At 45.4% G+C, this 19,717-nt stretch overlaps 1 protein-coding gene across 3 annotated transcripts; it reads right to left on the reverse strand.

Annotated features, from left to right (window-relative positions):
* Positions 1 to 884: 884 nt before the first annotated feature.
* On the reverse strand, positions 885 to 19,251 carry LOC133381819 (zinc finger protein 420-like). 3 transcript variants are annotated; one of them, XM_061621301.1, is made up of 7 exons: positions 19,160 to 19,251; positions 15,239 to 15,376; positions 13,574 to 13,651; positions 12,976 to 13,056; positions 12,037 to 12,117; positions 11,543 to 11,623; positions 885 to 5,423 (listed from the first exon to the last, which is right to left on the reverse strand). In XM_061621301.1, exons 2-7 carry the CDS (start codon positions 15,270 to 15,272, stop codon positions 3,679 to 3,681), a joined length of 2,100 nt encoding a protein of 699 aa, XP_061477285.1. In that variant the 5' UTR covers positions 15,273 to 15,376; positions 19,160 to 19,251; the 3' UTR covers positions 885 to 3,678. The 3 variants fall into 3 exon arrangements, with proteins under 3 accessions (XP_061477285.1, XP_061477287.1, XP_061477286.1); XM_061621303.1 differs by lacking the exons at positions 11,543 to 11,623; positions 12,037 to 12,117; positions 13,574 to 13,651; positions 15,239 to 15,376; positions 19,160 to 19,251 and adding an exon at positions 10,401 to 10,978 and having other exon boundaries at positions 12,976 to 12,995; XM_061621302.1 differs by lacking the exons at positions 12,037 to 12,117; positions 12,976 to 13,056; positions 13,574 to 13,651; positions 15,239 to 15,376; positions 19,160 to 19,251 and adding an exon at positions 10,401 to 10,978.
* Between the last annotated feature and the right edge of the window lie 466 nt (positions 19,252 to 19,717).

Raw genomic sequence — 19,717 nt, forward strand, 5'->3', positions numbered from 1 at the left:
TTTGGGCTGATTGCAGGTGTTGCCACCACTCACCATATGCTCAGAGGCACATTTTACCAAATTCTTCCAAGCTACACAGGAAGTGGATTGGACTGTGAAAGACCAACCCAAATGGTGTTTGCATTTTGATCAATTCGTAGGGCAGTCCAATATCTCAGAGAGGAGTTCAGGTCTCCTGCTCCCCTGGTGCATTCACTATAGCTGCCCAATTTCCCTGCTTTTTAAAGTTTGATAGAATAGCTGTGGGCTATAGGTATGTTCTTAAACCGCAAGGTTTTTTGCCTATTACTGAATTTCCTTGCTTTTTAATCTGGGAGGTAAGAAATGGGATTCTGTCCAAGTTTGCTGAGAATGGATCCATCATTTGCATGCTTATTGAGTTCAATGGGATTTACTCCCCTGCAATCATGCTTAAGATAGGTGAAACTGACCACAGATGATGGGAAGGGGAGGAGGAGGAAGAGGGAGGGGAGGAAATGCAGAGGGGAGGACTGGGAAGGGAGCAGGCAGGATGGGGAGGGGAGGAGAAGGACAGGCTTGATCATTTGCATGTTTATTAAATTCGGTGTGATTTGCTCCCATGCAATCATGCTTAGGATAGGTAAAACTGACCATGGGGAGGAGGAAGGGGAGGAGGGGGAAGGGGAAGGAGAAGGGGAGATTGGAAGGGGATGGGGAGTGAGGGGCAAAGGAAGGGGGAGGGAAGGGGCAAGAGGAGGGGATAGGAATAAGGAGAAGGGAGGGTGGGTTTGATCATTTGCATATTTTTTGAGTTCAGTGGGATCTATTTCTTTTTTTAAAAATAATTTTTATTCAAAATTTCAGAAAACAAAACAAAACAAAATCAAAGAACAAAAACATAATAATAATACAATAAAAATCTTGACTTCCGATTTGTCGCAGATCAGCTATAAGTATATAATATATATCAAACCTGTCCCCTAAAACATACGAAATTCACTTTTTTCCAAAGTCTATCTTAATTAATCGTCAAATCCCATTATCATCATTTCATTTTTTTCTTTCAACAAAAAGTCCAAAAGAGGCTTCCATTCCTTAAGAAATGTATCTGTCGTTTTTTCTCTGAGAAGGCATGTCAATTTGTCCATCTCAACTAAGTCCATTAATTTCAATAGCCATTCTTCCGTTGTTGGTGTTGATTCCATTTTCCACTTTTGTGCATATAATAATCTTGCTGCCGTAATCATATATAATATTATTCTTCCATATTTCTTTTCTATTTGTTTATCCATAAAAACCCAATAAAAAAAATTCTGGCTTTAATTGAATATTTATCTTTAAAAATTTTTGCATCATCCTACCTATCTGTGCCCAAAATGATTTCGCTTGTTTACACAGCCACCACATATGATAAAATGATCCTTCTTGGTGTTTACATTTCCAACAAACATTAGAAACATTGTTATACATTTTTGACAACTTTTCTGGAGTCATGTACCAATGATACATCATTTTATAGAAATTTTCTTTAAGATTATAACACAGTGTAAATTTCAATCCTTTTTTCCACATATTTTCCCATTGATCCATTTGTATGTTATAACCAAAATTTTTGCCCATTTTACCATACACTCTTTTACTTGTTCTTCTTCCATTTCCATTTTTAATAAAAGTTTATACATTTTCGCGAGTATACATTCATCATTTGTACAGACATATTTCAAAATCAGATTTATTTATTTCAAACCCATACATTTTCTTATCCATTTTATATCTTTCTAACAATTGTAAATAGGCAAACCATTGAGAACTATATCCTTCCATTATTAGTTGTTCTCTCTCTTTCATTATATATTCTCCATGCACATTTTCTAATAGTTCTTGATAAGTTAACCATTTCTCTTTTCCAGCCATTTCTCTTCTATAGAACGCTTCTTGACTTGAGACACATAATGGTATTTTAGAACAAAACCTTGGTTTATATCTATTCCATATTTTCAACAAAGGACGTCTTATAAAATGATTATTAAAGTCCACATTAACTTTTACTTTGTCATACCATAGATATCCATGCCATCCCGACTTCAGGTTATGGCCCTCCAAATCCAAGTGGGATCTATTTCTATGCAATCATGTTTGAAAATGAAAATAGACTGCCTTCAAGTCAATCCCCACCTATTGCGACCCTTTGAATAGGGTTTTCATGGTAAACGGTATTCAGAGGTGATTTCACCATTGTCTTCCTCTGAGGCCAAGAGGCTGTGACTGGCCCCAGGTCATCCAGTGAGCTTCATGGCTGTGTGGGGATTCGAACCCTGGTCTCCCAGGTCATAGTCCAACACTGACCCAGGGAAGGGGCAGGGAGTGGGAGGGGAGGAGATTGGGTGGGTGGGCACTGGGCAGAAGGGAACACATTTTCCTTTCCAAAAGGAAAACATTGTAAACAGAATCATTCTTTTTCAGCCTTTCCCCCACCTTTTTATTCTACAGCAGACACATGTAGCCTCCCACCCAAATTTAAACCAAAGCTGTCCCTGGCCACATCCACACCAGCCCTTTATTTCCCATTGGCCAGTCATGGCTTCTCTCAAAGAATCCTGGGAAGTGTAGTTAGTGAAGGGTGCTGAGAGTTGCTAGGAGACGCCCTGTTCCCCTCACAGTCCTTCAATCAGAGTGGCTGGCTGTTAAACCATTCTCTCAGGGGAATAGGAGTCTCTTAGCACCCTTCACAAACTACACTTCCCAGGATTCTTTGAGAGAAGCCATGATTGTCTCAAGTGAAATCAAGTCTGGTGTAGGTGTGGCCCTCTGATTAGCCAAGCCCAGCAGCTGTGAGTCTGGCTTTTAGAACTCTGACAGTTGGTCCTTACTGAGCATGCTTCGCGCTATCATTGGGTCCCAACCAAAATTTATTAAATTAATTAAAAATCAGCCCGGCATTTTTTAAACTTTTAAACTGCAGCAGATGAAGGTCAGAGTATGGGGCAAGGTCAGTATTAGGATTACAGGTACTCTGTGAACATGGCTGATTTTTAATTAATCTCAACAGATTATAACTCTCAGAGAAAAAAGTCCAAAAGGGTTCTGAGGTTTCTCTCTCTTTTTACACTTTGAACTGTCTATTCTCTCTGACTGTTTTGTGTATCGCCATGAAGATTGACAGGGCTGTTAAGCAAGTGTTTCTGAGTTCAGGACTATAAGTTATGGAAGCTTTTGTTTTGAAATGAGCTTATGGGAAGCATCAGAATGGCATGGGGGGTATTTTCAATTTAACATGGCGGAATGTGAAAAATCCCCGCTGGCTATACTATACAGACACTCTTGTGGCTGTATAATAGGTCAAATCCAGCACCTTGAATTGAGCTCGGAAACATAGAGGCAGCCAATGCAAGTGGGCCAGAATTGGTTTTATACGTTTGAACCATCTGGTCCCTGTTACCAATCAGGGCGTTGCATTTTGCACAACCTGCAGTTTCTGAACCGTCTTCAAAGGCAGCCTCAGGTAGTAAAGCCTTTACCTGCTTCAGCATTCACATCGAAGTGATCGAGTCCATGGACACTTTGAGTTTCATAAATGCCCTCCATAGGTTCCTTGCCATACGAGGCCCAACCAAGCAGTTGAGGTCCAACTGTGGGACCAACTTCATAGGAGCCTGTCGAGACCTAGGGATTGGTTAGGGATTTAGAGAACTAAAGCTCTTTCCACACTCCAAGCATTTATAAGGTTTGTCTCCTGTGAGTTCTTTCATGTTTACTAAGGGTGTCACTCCGACTGAAACACTTTCCACACTCCAAGCATTGATAAGGGTTGTTCCCTGTATGAGTTTTGTGATGCGAAGTAAGGTGGCTACTCCACCTGAAGCTCTTTCCACACTCCAAGCATTGATAAGGTTTGTTCCCTGTATGAGTTTTGTGATGCGAAATAAGTTGGCCACTCCACCTGAAGCTCTTTCCACACTCCAGGCATTTATAAGGTTTGTCCCCTGTGTGAGTTCTGTGATGCAAAGTAAGGTGGCTACTCTGACTGAAGGTCTTTCCACACTCCAAGCATTTATAAGGTTTGTCCCCTGTGTGAGTTCTGTGATGCAAAGTAAGGTGGCTACTACAACTGAAGCTTTTTCCACACGCCAAGCATTTATAAGGTTTGTCCCCTGTGTGAATTCTGTGATGCAAATTAAGGGCGCTACTCCAACTGAAGCTTTTTCCACACTCCAAGCATTGATAAGGTTTGTTCCCTGTATGAGTTTTCTGATGCGAAGTAAGGTGGCTATTCCACCTGAAGCTCTTTGCACACTCCAAACATTTATAAGGTTTGTCTCCTGTGTGAGTTCTTTGATGCGAAGTAAGGTTGCTACTCCAACTGAAGCTTTTTCCACACTCAAAGCATTGATAAGGTTTGTTCCCTGTATGAGTTTTGTGATGCGAAGTAAGGTTGCTACTCTGACTGAAGCTCTTTCCACACTCCAAGCATTTATAAGGTTTGTCCCCAGTGTGAGTTCTTTGATGAGAACTCAAGGCTCTACTCCTAATGAAGCTCTTTCCACACTCCAAGCATTTATAAGGTTTGTTCCCTGTATGAGTTTTGTGATGCGAAGTAAGGTTAACACTCTGACTGAAGCTCTTTCCACACTCCAAACATTGATAAGGTTTGTCCCCTGTGTGAGTTCTTTCATGTATACTAAGTTTGTCACTCTGACTGAAGCTCTTTCCACACTCCAAGCATTGATAAGGTTTGTCCCCTGTGTGAGTTCTGTGATGCAAAGTAAGGGCACTACTCCAACTGAAGCACTTTCCACACTCCAAGCATTTATAAGGTTTGTCCCCTGTGTGAGTTCTGTGATGCAAATTAAGGGCGCTACTCCAACTGAAGCTTTTTCCACACTCCAAGCATTGATAAGGTTTGTTCCCTGTATGAGTTTTGTGATGCGAAGTAAGGTGGCTATTCCACCTGAAGCTCTTTCCACACTCCAAACATTTATAAGGTTTGTCTCCTGTGTGAGTTCTTTGATGCGAAGTAAGGTTGCTACTCCAACTGAAGCTTTTTCCACACTCAAAGCATTGATAAGGTTTGTTCCCTGTATGAGTTTTGTGATGCGAAGTAAGGTGGCCACTCTGACTGAAGCTTTTTCCACACTCCAAGCATTTATAAGGTTTGTCTCCTGTGTGAGTTCTGTGATGCGAAGTAAGGTGGCCACTCTGACTGAAGCTCTTTCCACACTGAAAGCATTTATAAGGTTTGTCTCCTGTGTGAGTTCTTTGGTGCAAAGTAAGGCTGCTACTCTGACTGAAGCTCTTTCCACACTCCAAGCATTTATAAGGTTTCTCCCCTGTGTGAGTTTGTCTTTCCTCTTGTCTCTTTGCTCCATCTTGACTCCTCAGTTTATGCTCCTGCATGTGCTCCTCAGCTTTTTCCAGTGATACTTCAGATACTTCTCTGTCAGCTTTCACCCCCCAGATGTATCCTGAGGGAATGAAAAAGAAAGGAGATAAAATGCTGTGGAGAATTCCTGTGAATATATTATGATTTGTATTTTGAAAATGTATTTTTGGGAGCTCTGTTGATATCAGAGTTTAACTGTCAAAGCTCGATCAATCAACACTGGGGTGATATGATCCCAGCAACGGCTCTGCTTTATCAGGCGTGCCGCCACATTTTGTACCAGCTGCAATTTCCAGACCGTTTTCAAAGGTAACCCCACGTAGAGCGCATTACAGTATTCTAAGCGAGAGGAGACCAGGGCATGTACCACCCATGGGAGCAGATGGACAGGAAGGTAGGGTCGCAGCCTCTGTATTAGATGCAATTGATACCAAGCTGCCCAGCTCACTGCCAAAACCTGAGCCTCCATGGACAGCTGGGAGTCAAGAATGACCCAGAGGCTGCGGACCTGGTCCTTCAGGGGCAATCTTACCCCATTAAGCACCAGGTCTATATTTCCCAACCTTCTCTTGTCTCCCACGAGCAGCACCTCGGTCTTGTCGGGGTTCAGCTTCAGCCCATTTCCTCCCATCCATTCACTTACGGACTTCAGGCACTTGGAAATGGTATCCACAGCCAGCTCTGGTGAGGACTTAAACGAGAGATAGAGCTGAGTGTCATCCACGTATTGGTGACACTGAAACCCAAATCTGCTGATGATGGAGCCTGGCTTCTACGGATAAGGGGGTGTTAGCAGGGCCGACTTATGGCAAACTGCCTAGCAACAGGCCGGATCCAATTAACCAATCAGGGAATTTCTTCATGGAATAAGGGCTCACCAATCAGTGGCCAAATGGAACATCCTCCCGAAAACTTCCCACACTTCATGACCTTGATGGAGCCCGGCTTCTACGGATAAGGGGGTGTTAGCAGGGCCGACTTATGGCACAGTGCCAGGGCCCACAATACTTTTAGGGGCCCATGAAAATGTTTTAATTTCTTTTAAAATCAGAAGGAAAAAATGAATTTGTAGGATCAAAGAAAATGTTTTAATTTTTTTCTCACATCAGAAAAAAATGAAACTTTTAGGGCCCACAAAAATCTATTGAATTTAGCCGAGAACAGAAAAAAAATAAAATTTCGAAGTATTTAAAGTTATATCAAAAATAATTTTTCATATTGATATTATTATGGAGGAAGGGGCCCACGAAGGCAAAAGTGCCTAGGGCCCACAAAAGTCATAATGCGGCTCTAGGGCTATATTTTATCACCCACTTACTTAATTTATACATAGAACATATCATACAAAACGTGGGATTGGAGCAAGATGAAGGAGGTGTGAGACCTGAGGGAGAAATATCAATCATTGAAGATACGCAGATGATATCATACTACTAGCAGAAACCAGTAATCACTTAAAACAAATGCTGATGAAAGTTCATGTCGAGCCCCAGCTCTCTCTCGAAGGCCAGGGAGAGGAAAGGCATGAGTTGCAGACGCCTCAACTGCCAGAAGGCACGGAAGATCCAGCTGTTGTTGTGTCTATTCCAGACATTGGGGAAAGGAGTGTGGGAGATGCTCCGCCAATTCCCACAGGTGGCCCAGCCCCCCTTGGGGACAGGGCTCAGCCTTCAACCCTCCCAACGGATCAGTTAGGGGAGGATTCCGAAAGAGCAGCAACTCCTCCTTCACCGAGCCATGAATTAGCACTAACCCCCCTTCATCCCGCAGAAACTTAGAGATGCCTGATGCTTCTCAGCCCTCTACTTCCTTGTCTGTTGATAAGGACCCTGTTCGTCTGATGAGCCCATGGAGGCTCACCCCCCCTCACCTCACTCTCGACGGTGGGAAAAGCGTACCGGGCAGAGGGCGGGTGTGCGAAGGAGTGAGAGTGTTGAGTCAACTTTCTTCTTACGTCGCAGAGCACGTCTAGAGTGTAGTTAGGGATTGCTTTTGATGTATCCATTACTCTAATAAAATGAGATTTACTTGCACCAGTGTCTCAGTCTCCTGGTATCAACTCTGGACAGGACAGTTAAAGAGGAAAGCACAAAAGCAGGACTACAGCTTAATGCTAACAAGACTAAAGTAATGACAACAGAAGAGTTATGTAATTTTAAATTTGGCAACAAGGACACTGAACTTGTCAAGGATTATCAATACTTTGGCACAATCATTAACCAAACTGGAAACAATAGTCAGGAAATCAGAAGAAGGCTAGGACTGGGGTGGGCAGCTATGAGAAAAGATCCTCAAATGCAAAGATGGATCACCGAACACCAAAGTCAAGATCTTTCAGAAAATGCTATTCCCAATCTCTATGTATGGATGTAAAAGTTGGACAGTGAAAAAGGAGAAAAGAGAAAGATCAACTCCTTTGAAATGTGGTGTTGGAGGAGAGCTTTGTGCATACCATGGACTGCGAAAAAGACAAATACTTGGGTGTTGGAACAAATTAAACCAGAACTATCACTAGAACCTAAAATGATGAAACTGAGGTTCTCATACTTTGGAGACATCATGAGAAGACAGGATTCATTAGAAAAGACAATAATGCTGGGAAAAACAGAAGGGAGTAGAAAAAGAGGAAGGTCAAAAAAGAGATCAACTGATTCCATAAAGGAAGCCACAGACCTGAACTTAAAAGATCTGAACAGGGTGGTTTACAACATATGCTCTTGGAGGTCACTGATTCTGAGGGTCGCCATAAGTCGTAGTCGACAAGAAGACACATAACACACACACACCTGCACTATGTGAGTTCCGTTTTAATTGATCCAAGAGAGCCCAGTGCCCCACAAAGCTATTTGGAAATATCCTTCAAAGGTGGGCTGAGATATGCAGCCTTTGTGCCTCATCCACCATCAGGAAAAAGCCTGCAGTGGACCAGCCAAACAGCTTTACACCTGACAGGACCAATATCCTGGAGGTAAGTAGTGACTTAGGATCAGGTAGATACTTGAGCTAAAACTTGGGTTCCCCACTTCCGAGTAAAAGGATTTTGAGGTGCAAAGGAAAAGCTGACTCTTCAGACTGGTGGCAGCAACAGAGGGAGAGTGTTGGTTGTAGGCCTTACAGGAAGTTAAAGAGGGCTCTGGCTGGGAAGCGGAGGGGGTGCTGTCCTAGGATCCCAGAATTATCAGTACTAAATTGGCCCCCCCAGAGTCCTCCTGTTTGGGAAAAGGGGGTGTAGGAAATGATGGCAGCTCTACCGGATAATCTGAAATGCATAGTGGGTCAGGTTTGCGAAGCAGGGGTGCCAGGAAGGGAGTAAGAAGGCTATCCTTAACCTCTCCTAATTCTAACAGAACAGGTCACCATCTCAGGAATCTCCTGCATGATCTCCTTGTACAGAGCTCTCTAGGCTGGATCCAGCTGAGCCCGTTCCTCCTGGGTGAAGTGCAAGGACCCTTCCTTAAAGGTCACCAGTCCCTGGAAGAAGAAACCATTGCCTTCCACATTAATACTCCCAGGCAAGGAGTGGACATCATCTGCCCTCCACTCACACTCTGAAGAGAGATGGGACAAGCGGGATCTTTCACAAATCATGCCAAGTCCAGATGGCATCTACCTGAGAGGTCTTAAAAGAACCCAAATGTGACATTGCTGATCTTCTAAGAAAAATATGTACCTTCTCCCAAAGACTTGCTACCATATGGACTGGCAAATGTATTACAAGATGCAAGTCAAAAGGACACAGAAGGTATCCGGGAAATCCGAGGCCTATTACCTGTTCCGGGAAAAGTAGTGGAAAATATTATGAAATACAGAATTACTAAACATGGAGTGGAATATAGCAATCATGGGATATGAGGAAATGCGCTCTCATGCATCAGTAAGTGTTTCAAGATCAGGAAGGAGAAAGCAGGAATAAATGAAGAGTTCTCCTAATTGAGGGATGTAAGAAGTGCCCCCCAGTCATCAGGATCAGGACCTGTCAGGGTGATTAAAATAAAGAGCGATTGTGAGGGACTCCAAAAGGAACTCTCCAAGCAGGCTTGGGTATTAAAGAGAAAATGCAATTAAATGTAAGCAAGCGTAAAGTGATGCACAGAAGTGAAAAATCCTAACTGAACTGGTGGTGACTGACAGGAGAGAGACCTTGAGGTCATAGCAGATGCCCCAATTAAGGTACTGATGTTATTGGTGATTTGCATGTGAGGGATCATTAAGACACAGAGTGAAAATAAAACTGCCAGTATCATAACGCTATTATACATATTTAAGATGTGATCCTACTTGGAATGCTGTCTTCAGTTCTGGTTGCCTGACCGCAAAAATAGCATTCGAGTTGCGGAAGCGGTAGAGAAATGAGCAATCAAAATGATCAAGGGTCGCAACATTTGGGGATTTTTCTCATAGAAAAAAAGGAAAGAGGAGACATGATAGAAGTCTATGATCACACCAGACCTTTAAAGCACACTCAGCACAAATCTAAAGCACACGGCTTCCCCCAACAAATCCTGGAGAATAGTTTTTCCTCTCTGCGCTACATTCCCAGCACCCTTCATAAACTACAACTCCCAGGACTCTTTGGAGGAAGCCACATGCTTTCAATGTACACTGTGGATGTGCCATAAAGGTGTGTGGTGTGGAGAAGCTGGATGATACCCTCTGATTTAGCAGGGAACTTAAACCTGGTGTACGAAGAGGGAGTGGAAGTAGCTCCCACCAATTTGCACCCGTTGCAGGAGACACATCACTCGCTAGACAGTTTGTCTGCCAGGCTACCCTAAAACAAGAAGGGGAGGGCCACGTTTCGGCTTTCCTGAATTAAACGGTGACCTTATTTATTTATTTATTTTATTTTATTTATATACCGCCCTAACCCCGAAGGCTCTCTGGGCGGTGTACAAAAAGATAAAAAACAAGCAATATATAAATACAATAAATACAATAAATCAAGAAAACAAAACAAACAAACAATAAAAGAACCAAACAACATCCAAAAATACAAATAATGATGAAAATACCATTAAAACACACATTAAAATGCCTGGGAGTATAAAAAGGTTTTCACCTGGTGCCGAAAAGATAGTAGCGTCGGCGCCAGGCGCACCTCATCAGGAAGGCTGTTCCACAGTTTGGGGGCCACCACAGAAAAGGCCCTGGTTCTAGTCAGCACCCTCCGAGCTTCTCGATGGGATGGCACTCGGAGGAGGGCCTTAGATGTTGAGCGCAGTGTCCGGGTAGGTTCATATTGGGAGAGGCAGTCCACCAGGTATTGCGGTCCCATGCCGTGTAGGGCTTTATAGGTCAAAACCAGCACTTTGAATCTAGCCCGGAAACAAACAGGAAGCCAGTGCAGATGGGCCAGAACAGGTGTTATATGAGCGGACCTTCTGGTCTGCGTCAACAATCTGGCCGCTGCATTCTGGACTAGTTGTAGTTTCCGAACAGTCTTCAAGGGCAGCCCAACGTAGAGCGCATTGCAGTAGTCCAGTCTAGAAGTTACCAGAGCATGAACAACTGAGGCGAGGTCGTCACTAACAGAATAGGGAACTGGGGAGGGCTGGCAGAATGAAGGCATTGAAAGAAGAGCCTCTCTATTAAACGTGCTTTGAGCGCTGTGGAGCCAGTTCTGTGGAGTTTTCTTCCCTTTGAAGTGAAACAACCCCAGACATTATTACGCTTTCCAAGTTTGTTGAAAGGTTTTTGTCCCCCCCTCAACAAAGAATTCTTAATTACTGTTTTTATGATCCTTTTTAGGTCTTATATTGTTTTTTTATACATATAACTGCTGGTTTATAATTCAGTTATATATTTTTTATATATATATTTTATTTTTCCAGTGAAGTTTGGCTTTTATTGGAAATGGTAAGTTGTTCTGGGAAAAAGCTCCTCGAAAAGGGAGCTATATTTTTTTTAATAAACCAGTAAATATGCTGTAGAATGAGTCTTGGGTTAAAAAAGGGTTCATATAAAAACCTGTGCAAAACCTGAGCTATTTTCCGAGGAGGGAATATTGTGAGATGTTGGATGAAGGGAAGGAAATTGTGCCCTGATGGGTCCGTCTGTTCCGGATGACATTACACAGGAACGGGGCGGGCGAGGGGAGCGAAGCTTCAGCTCCTCAAAGGGCCCCAACACACAGCTAAGCATGTGGGCTCCTGCTGGGAGGAAGGGTGGGATGTAAATTAAATAATAAATAAGTAAATCTACCTGCTGAGGTCTCCTCCTCTTCTTTGGGTTCCTGCATCACCGGATCTTCTCCTTCTTCCCAACAGGAAATGAGGTCTGGCTCTTTAAAAAAAAGGAAATCAGGCCTATCTAGTCCAGCATCTCCACTTGGCCTGAATCGATGTGTATGGGAATCCCACAATCAGTCCTAATAATACTAATACAATTTATATCCTGCGCTTCCTTCCAAAGGGAATCCAGGGGGGCAAATAAATGATGAAGGACCAAAATCACTTTTAAAACAAAACATCTTAAAAAAACAAGGAGGACAGAAGGCCACAACCATCAAGACATTTAGCCCTTGACAGCCTTCTCTTCCATGCATTTCTCCAGCTCCCATTCAAGCCATCCAAGATGTCCACCAGGAGAACTCACTGCCTGATGGGCGACTCTCCCCTGGATGACATTACTCAGGAACAGAAAAATGCTTCCATCCCCAGACCAAAAGAGACTCCACAGCACAGCTAAGCACCAACCTGCTGAGGTCTCCTCCTCTTCTTTGGGGACCTGGATAAACAGACTTGCTCCTTCTTCCTTACAGGAAGCGAGGTCTCGTTCTTTCAAGGAAACAGTCAAGAGAAATTACTTTTAACCACAACATAGGCATTCCATATCAAGCCATTTCTATGACCTCGAAGCTAAGAGGAGGAATAATTTTGAGTTGGAACATTTTGATTTTTAATTCTGGGAACGGGACAGGGAGAAGTGGGCTTGCACTCCATTTAGAATCAAGGTAAAGGGATCAGATGCATTGCCACTGTGGATGTAAATAACCCCAATAAATGCCACACCCATTCAGAAGTAAGCCCCACCGAGTCCAATGGGACACTCTCCCTGGGTTTGCAGATTAAATTATAGCAGGTGTGGGGACCCTGTGGCCCGCCAGATGTTGTTGAACTCCCATCACCCCTAATCATTGGCCATCCTTGCAGGAGCTGATGGAATTTGCAGTTCACCAACATCTGAAGGGCCAAAGTTTCCCCTCCTCTTTTTAGGGGGTCACCAAATTATTTTATATTAAAGGGCTGAGGCCAAGAGGGAGGAGGTCTGAGGAGGAAAGAGAGGAAATAAGGGCCTCATTGATATCCTGTTCTCAAGACTCCCCCCCCAAAAAAAGCCTGGAGCCAGCCTGGCCCACAGGGGCCAACAAGACACACATGGGAGGCCTTCAAGCCAAAGAGAAAGAGCACATCTCCTGCTTCTCTTCCCCCAATTCCGGAGGTGGCCCATAAACATCAGGACTGGTGGCCCTTGAGTGTCTTCTCTTCCATGCATTTCTCCAGCTCCCTTTTTTAAGCCATCCAGGATGTCCACCACCTGATGGGCGACTCTCCCCTGGATGACATTACTCAGGAATGGAAAAATGCTTCCATTCCCAGACCAAAAGGGGCTCCATAACACAGCTAAGCACCAACCTGCTGAGGTCTCCTCCTCTTCTTTGATGACCTGGATAAACAGACTTTCTCCTTCTTCCTTACAGGAAGCGAGGTCTCGTTCTTTCAAGGAAACAGACAAGAGGAGTTACTTTTAACCACAACATAAAAAGTCAGGGATTCCATGTCAAACAATTGCTACAACCTCAAAGCTAAGAAAGGCAAGAGCTCATCTCCTGCTGCTGTCCCCGATTCCGGAGGTGGCCCATAAACATCAGGACTGATGGCCCTTGAGAGCCTTCTCTTCCATGCATTTATTTATTCATTTAGACTTATAGCCCACCCTTCCTCCCGGTAGGAGCCCAGGGTGGCAAACAAAAACACTAAGAACACTCTCAAACACATCATTAAAAACAGGGTTTAAAATATATTAAAACAAAAAGATCTTAAAAAGTAATTCCAACAGACACAGACTGGGCATGAAGCTATTTTTCTAGCCCCTTTTAAAACCATCTCAGATGTCCACCAGGAGAACTCACAGCCTGATGGGCGACTCTCCCCTGGATGATATTACTCAGGAACGGAAAAATGCTTCAATTCCCAGACCAAAAGGGCCCCCACAGCACAGCTAAGCACCAACCTGCTGAGGTCTCCTCCTCTTTGGGAACCTGCATAAGAAGATCCTCTCCATCTTCCAAACAGGAATTGAGGTCTAATTCTTCCAAGGAAACAGACAAGACTTGTTACTTTTGACCACAAGATATTCAGCCATTCCAAGTCAAGCCATTTGTAGTTAACAGGAGGGATTGTTTGGAACACTTTAACTCCTGCACCCCCTGAAGAGGACAGGGCCGTGTGGCCCCAGCAGGGTCAGCCTGGCACTTGGGAACATGCGCTCACTGCATATGACACTCAACCTGAACTGCCTGTTGGGGAGGGCACAGTGGAACTCAGCCAACCCAGCTGTTTTCATTTGGACATCATCTCGTCACAAAGAGAGTGAAAACCAGCCCTGAGAGCTTCACCCTCCTCCTCCTCCAAAAGGGAGCAGGGCTGCACATCACATTTACACTTCCGAGGAAACCTTTCTCCGTGGAGATTAAGAGTGAAGCCACCGCAAGATATTCGTGTCGCCAGAAATGCTCCCATAAGCTTTTCAGTGTCGTAGCTTGAGAATGTATATGCAAATATCAATGCTGGCATCGGGAAGAGACAGAAAAGGGCCAGAGTATATGGTTTGGATCTCTGAAAGGGAAATGATGGTGTGTTGCGTATAAATAAATGCTCCCTTCCTAAATGCATTTCCTCTGAAAAACGTCCTATTGATTTTGATGGAGTCAACTTTGACGCGAGCAGTTCGGGATGGCAGCTTAATTTTAACTTCCAGTTTATGATTCAGGTATAATTTGCATATCGAAAGGGCTCCAGCAATAGGAGTGGTGGGTGGGGGAGTGAGAAATTTGTCAGAGAGAGTGTTTCTCCCCCCACCCCCTTCTCCCTATAATCCATCTCTGGTAACAACCATGCAAATGGTGAATTAGACAAAATAGGCAAAAGCACATAAAGTGAAGGTCTAAGTCATAGTATGATTCTGAAAAATATATGTAGAAATGAATGATGGAAAATATATTCTATGGCTGAGTACACAATAATGTCCAATTTCTAATGCACCTGCAATTTACCACACAGAGTGTGATGTGAACTACTAGCTTTGTATATGAGATGTACATACACTCCCAATGACAACACAGCAATAAACGGCAGAGGTGTGCTAATACAGAAATATAAAATGCAAAGATAAAATGCACAACATATCTCAAATAATTTGCCAAACACGTTTCGACTTGAAACAAGTCTTCTTCAATGGCATCTATTTGGAGAGCTTCTCCAGAGAATCTTCCTCAACCGAAAGGCACAACAATATGTGGAATGCAGGAACATTCTTGCAGAAACTGCACTAGGGCTGTCTTGAGAACTGGCAAGGACTTCAACTCCAATGCATGAGGGCAGGATCCAGGCAGATACCAGTCCTGCTCACAGACTGGTGCAAGCACAGGGGTGCCCACCTTGATTCTGCAAGCTGCCACCTCCGCCGCTTCCTAGGCCCCAAAGGCATAAACTGGATGAAAGAAGGATGGGGGAGAGAGGGGAAGACGCTCCCAAGCGCCAACGGAGCACCAATTCCCACTGTAGAGTTTGGACTATAGCTCCCAGAAACCCTAGTGAGAAACTGACTTTCCACTAAACGCATCATTGGCACAAATGGTCTTCAACATCTATCAGTCATGAAAACGTGTTTCCTTACTGAAAGAGGCTCCAATCTCATAATTCTCCTCCATGGCTTCCCTGTGCGGAACACTTCGGCCCGGATCCAGGAGACCCACTCCTCCTCCGTGAAATGCACAGCTACTGCCTCCTCCTCCTCCTCAAAGGTCACCGGACCCTGAAAGAAGAAAATGCCGTCTACTCATGAGATGGCCTCTTCCACACTGACCATTCCCTCCAGCTTGAAAGGGCTCTGCCCACCTGTCAGAGTTGGATCCTGAGGCAAGGGTCCAGTAGGGATCTGGCCCGCAAAGCCAGAAAGGGTTCCCACGGCTGGTTTTGAAACTGGAGGGCTGTGAATGCCATAAGCAGAAAGGGCATCTACCTTGGCCCATTCCCCAAAAGAGCAAAAGTTTAGGATCCAATCCAGAACTTCTCAACACGGCCATTTAGGTGAAGGGCATCTGCCTTGCCTGCAAAAAGAACTGGGTTCAAATCTCAGCAGCATCTCCAGGCAGGACTGGGAAGGGCTCCCTGCTTGAAACCCAGGACAGCACTAGTGCAGACAATACTGAGCTAGGTGGACCAAGTCAATATAAGGCACCTTCCTATGTTTCCACGAAGCTCACACAAATGCAGGCAATTTTCTATAATATCATCCATGGCCACTCTTCCCAGTTCCTCAAGTAAACGACTTCCTGATCATTAATTTATAATGAAAGAAATGAAACTGGCCTCTTCTCTAAAGTGAGCAGCTGGGGTGCAAAGCGGGAGGCTGACACCACTCTTGCCTACCTTGCAGGGCTACAGTTTGGACGACTGAGATGAGTTTATTTGCTGGCCACACATCTTTATTCAGACCATCCTCCGAAGGCCACAGAGTGGGAAATGGAGGCTGATTTCCCAGTCCCCAACCTTCAGCAGCAGCAATGATGTTGTAAGGTCAGGAAGGCAAGGAGATGATAGTCCTAACGTGTGTGTGTGTGTGTGTGTGAGAGAGAGAGAGAGAGAGAGTGATTGATTGATTGAGAGAGAGAGGGGGGGGGGGGAGGGAGAGAATCTACAATGGGGGGGAGGATTGAGGAGACCAGAAGAAGAGGCCAAGTGCATTTGGGGGAGAGGGTAAGCACTGAGCTGGGGGTTCGACTGGATGGTCTTACAGGCCCCTCCCAACTCTATGATTCTACAAAAAGCATGTTTCCTCCCAGGAACTACAGCAGTGCAGAAACGGACTCACAGAAACACACTGTGGACAGAACGAACAATAAAACAGGCCCCACTTGTACGTGGGGAAAATATTGCTTACTTTTTGGTCTGCTTTCTTGGCCAAGGCGTTTGGGGAGGGGGACACCGGCCCTTGCTCCCCTTTTGTCCTCACACAGCAGCCCAGCAAGGTAGGCCGGCTTTCTTAGCCCCGACACCCAAGTGTCTCCTCTGCACCAGGGCGTCTCTTCACACCCCCAATCCTGGGTGAGAGGGAGCTTCAAAGAGGATCATGCAATGGAACCGCTGCAGCTGTAGGATCGTCACACAAACAACCTAGAACATTTTTCCCTTTCACAAGGACATGCAAAAGATTGAACCCAGGACCTTCTGCACGCAAAGCACATGCTCAGCCCACCACTGAGATATAGGGTAGAAAAGCACTCACTGTTCTGCTGGCCTGGGGAGAATTCTGAGGGCCAGTGGGAACCATAGATGTGATGGGAGGCAGGGAGAAGTGAGTGGGCAAAGGGTGCAGGTGCAATGCGAGGTGCCGTCTCAGCAAAACTGATGCCAGTCCTAGTGGGTAAACCCCATTCAACAGGGTGGGATTTACTTCTGAGTAAACATGCACAGGATTGCAAGGTGGGGGGAGCAGCAAATCCCCCCTCCCTCAACCCCAGCTTAGCCCTTCCCTACTTTAAAGTTGACAATGAGGACACTGAACTTGTCAAGGATTATCAATACCTTGGCACAGTCATTAACCAAAATGGAGACAATAGTCAAGAAATTAGGCTAGCACTGGGGAGGGCAGCTATTGGAGAACTCACATGCAAATCTGTATCACTGAAGACTAAAGTCAGGATCATTCAGACCATGGTATTCCCCATCTCTATGCATGGATGTGAAAGTTGAACAGTGAAAAAAATGGATAAGAGAAAAATCAGCTTATTTGAAATGTGATGTTGGAGAACTTTGCGCATACCATGGACTGTGAAAAAGACAAATAATTGGGTGTTAGAACAAATTAAACCAGAACTATCACCAGAAGCTAAAATGATGAAACTGAGGCTGTCATACTTTGGACACATCATGAGAAGACATGATTCACTAGAAAAGACAATAATGCTGGGAAAAACAGAAGGGAGTAGAAAAAGAGGAAGAACAAGCAAGAGGTGGATTGATTCCATAAAGGAAGTCGCAGACCTGAACTTACAAGGTCTGAACAGGGCGGTTTACAACAGATGCTACTGGATGCTCTTTATTCATAGGGTTGACATAAGTCATAATCGACTTGAAGGCACATAACAACAGAAACCTTGAAACACAGGAAGCTGCTTTAGACTGGGGATCATTGGTTCATCTAGTTCAGTATTGTCTGCCCTGATTGGCAGCAGCTCTCCAAGATTCCAGGCAGGGGCTCTTTCCCAGAAATGTCGGCGATCGAACCTGGGCCCTTCTGCATCCAAGGAGGTTCTCTTCTAATGAGCTTCGTTTCGTTCCCAAATGGTGAGCCCCCACTCAAAAGAGCCACCACCTGTCCGCTGCTGAAGTGTATCCAGGGGGTGGAAGGTGGTGAGCAGCCTCGATGTCAAAGCAGGGGCAGAGAAAGGGCAGACCTTGGCCTTGTTGGAGGCAGGTGTTCGTGGGGCCCATTACTGGCCCTGGGCTCCCAGCCCCCCAAAAGTCTGTTGCCAGCCCTAGACCAACCCCTCTCATAACATCAGAGGAGCCTGGCTGCTGGGTCAGGCCAAGAGCCCAGCATCGTGCCCTCAGTGGCCAAACAGAGGCCCCACTGGGAAGCCTGAAAGCAGGCCTCGAAGGCAACAGCAACACTCACCCCCAAATGACATTCCCAGCAACTACTATTCAGAGACATTTCCTGCCTCTGACAGCGGAGGGAGCAACAGAGCCATCGTGGTCAGCAGCCATTGAGCCTCTAGAAACGTGTGCAACCCGCTTTGAAAGCCATCCAAGTTGGCGGGCATAGAATCGTCGAATAGTAGAGTTGGAAGGGACCTATAAGGCCATCAAGTCCAACCCTCTTTGACATCCCAAAGTGTAGCCGCTGTACCCACCCTCCGCATGCAATGCATCTTACTCTACACCAGTACAGCTCCCCCCTCCAAAAAATCTGGAGGTTGCAAGAAAACCAGGCAATGGAAGCAGTGGAGTTTGGGCTCTTTTTGCATGACTTTGGATTGGAGTTGATTGCATGGAGAAGCCCTCAGGTTCTTCAAAGGGGTGGAGCCTGGGAGTTTATTCCCCCCTCCTCCGTCCCCGCTTTCCCCACCTTCTTTGCGAAGGAAACTGACCAGGCTGGAGCAGGGAAGTGCAACGACCATCCAGAGACTCAGAAAAGCGGAGGAAGACATGCAGCCTTCCGGTCCTCATTCGGAGGCTGGAACTGGTTTCATTGCCGTCATACCTCTTTATCCCCCCTCCTTGTGTTTCTTTGGACTGGCACCCTTCCGCATTGCTGCTCTCGTTTGGGAACCGGAAGTGTTCCGGAGTCTAAGGACCACCCTACCCCTTTGGCCCATTAACCATTAGCGTTCGGTTGACCTTTTCCTCCACCGGAGGATCCGCTCGCTCTCGCATTTGTCACTCAATTGAGAGCAAATCTAGCTCGAGGGAGTGCGAAGAAGCCCCATAGTGACGCCCCTGATTCCGGGGGAGAGGTGGGGGGAGGATCTCCCCCTTTTTACACCCCCAAAGGCAAACTCCTGACCCTTTCGCCCCCCCCCCACTGCTGCACCTCTCTCTTGGTCTTCCGTCCTCGCCACGATCCAGCCTCCTTCCTCCTCCTCCTCGGAAATCAATCAAGCCTGTTTGCTTCCTTGCTTCACTCTTGTCTCTCTCCCTCCGTCCCTCCCATTGTCATGACAACATCCTGCCTCTCTAGGAAACAGAGCTCAGTTCCTTCCACCGCTGGAGGACTGAATCCCCGCTGCGCTCTGGGCAAACGTCTTGCAGGCTCTGCCCCTTGTGCAAATCCAGGGCGCAGGCGCGGAGGTTCCTGCTTCGCCCTGTCGCCAAAGCGCTTTTTGCAAACAGCGTTTCCATGGTTTCTCCCCTGCATGCATCCTTTGATGTGACCGGAGCAGGGAGAGGCGACTGAAGGTCTTTCCACACTTGAAACAGGATTACTTATATCTGTAAAACACACACACACACACACACACACACACAAAAGGTGCCCTCCAACTTTTAAAGTACCTGCAGAGGTTAAATGAACATCTTGTAATAATATACAGTGAAGTGAACGCTGTAAGTCATTTAAGTCAATTTAATTTATTTTTCTTGATTTGTATTA

This window comes from Rhineura floridana, chromosome 3 (genome assembly GCF_030035675.1).
Source record: "Rhineura floridana isolate rRhiFlo1 chromosome 3, rRhiFlo1.hap2, whole genome shotgun sequence".
Lineage (NCBI taxonomy): Eukaryota > Metazoa > Chordata > Lepidosauria > Squamata > Rhineuridae > Rhineura > Rhineura floridana.